Raw genomic sequence first — 546 nt, 5'->3', positions numbered from 1 at the left:
CTTTCCCTATCTCATATAGGAGTTGTTGCCCCAAGTGGAATAAAGCAAACAAGTGGGAAAGATCCATATATGCACCGACTTTTGTTAACATCGTGACTCACCCCCAGTCGTTCCACGAGCATCTCCAGTTCATCCTGAAGTTGTTTGTCCTCCTCAGACTGGAGGGTTGAGGGAAGAAGCTCATCAAGACAAGGAATCTCAAACACATCCTCCTCCCATTCACCCTGGGGCAGGTGGAGAGTGAGCCTGCCTCCTTAGGAAGGACCAGGTGAGACAAGGAAAGAGAGAGGGAATGGGAAGCCCTGGTGGGAAGGCAGCCCGGCTTCTGGGCCAGGCTCTGCTTGAACGCCGTTCTGAAAAACGAGGGTGACAATGACCCGCCCCGGCCCACCTCACGAGTCGGTGGTGAGGACTGGTAGGGGCGGCGGCGGTGACAGCGCGGAATGGAGGATGAGGGGCAGAGAGGCGGGTGCCGGAAGCCCCGAGGGTCGCCCTATCCGCCCTCTCCCGGGCGCGGCGGGGCCGTTGGGAGTCGGGTCCGAGGCC

General features: G+C 59.3%; 1 protein-coding gene across 2 annotated transcripts in view; it reads right to left on the bottom strand.

Moving 5' to 3' along the window:
* PSMD2 (proteasome 26S subunit ubiquitin receptor, non-ATPase 2) overlaps window positions 1-546 on the bottom strand; it is an 11602-nt gene that overhangs the window by 8141 nt on the left and 2915 nt on the right. The window contains exon 1 of one of the 2 annotated variants that reach the window (XM_007468953.1): window positions 102-122. The exons of the other annotated variant lie outside the window; for it this stretch is intronic. Within the exon in view, the coding sequence (XP_007469015.1) occupies window positions 102-122 (21 nt within the window). Of the gene's footprint in view, window positions 1-101; window positions 123-546 lie in introns of those variants that run through there. 2 annotated transcript variants of the gene reach the window in all.

Source organism: Lipotes vexillifer, unplaced genomic scaffold (genome assembly GCF_000442215.2).
Source record: "Lipotes vexillifer unplaced genomic scaffold, Lipotes_vexillifer_v1.1 scaffold263, whole genome shotgun sequence".
NCBI classification, from domain to species: Eukaryota; Metazoa; Chordata; class Mammalia; order Artiodactyla; family Lipotidae; genus Lipotes; species Lipotes vexillifer.
This window is presented reverse-complemented; position numbering and strand designations above follow the sequence as displayed.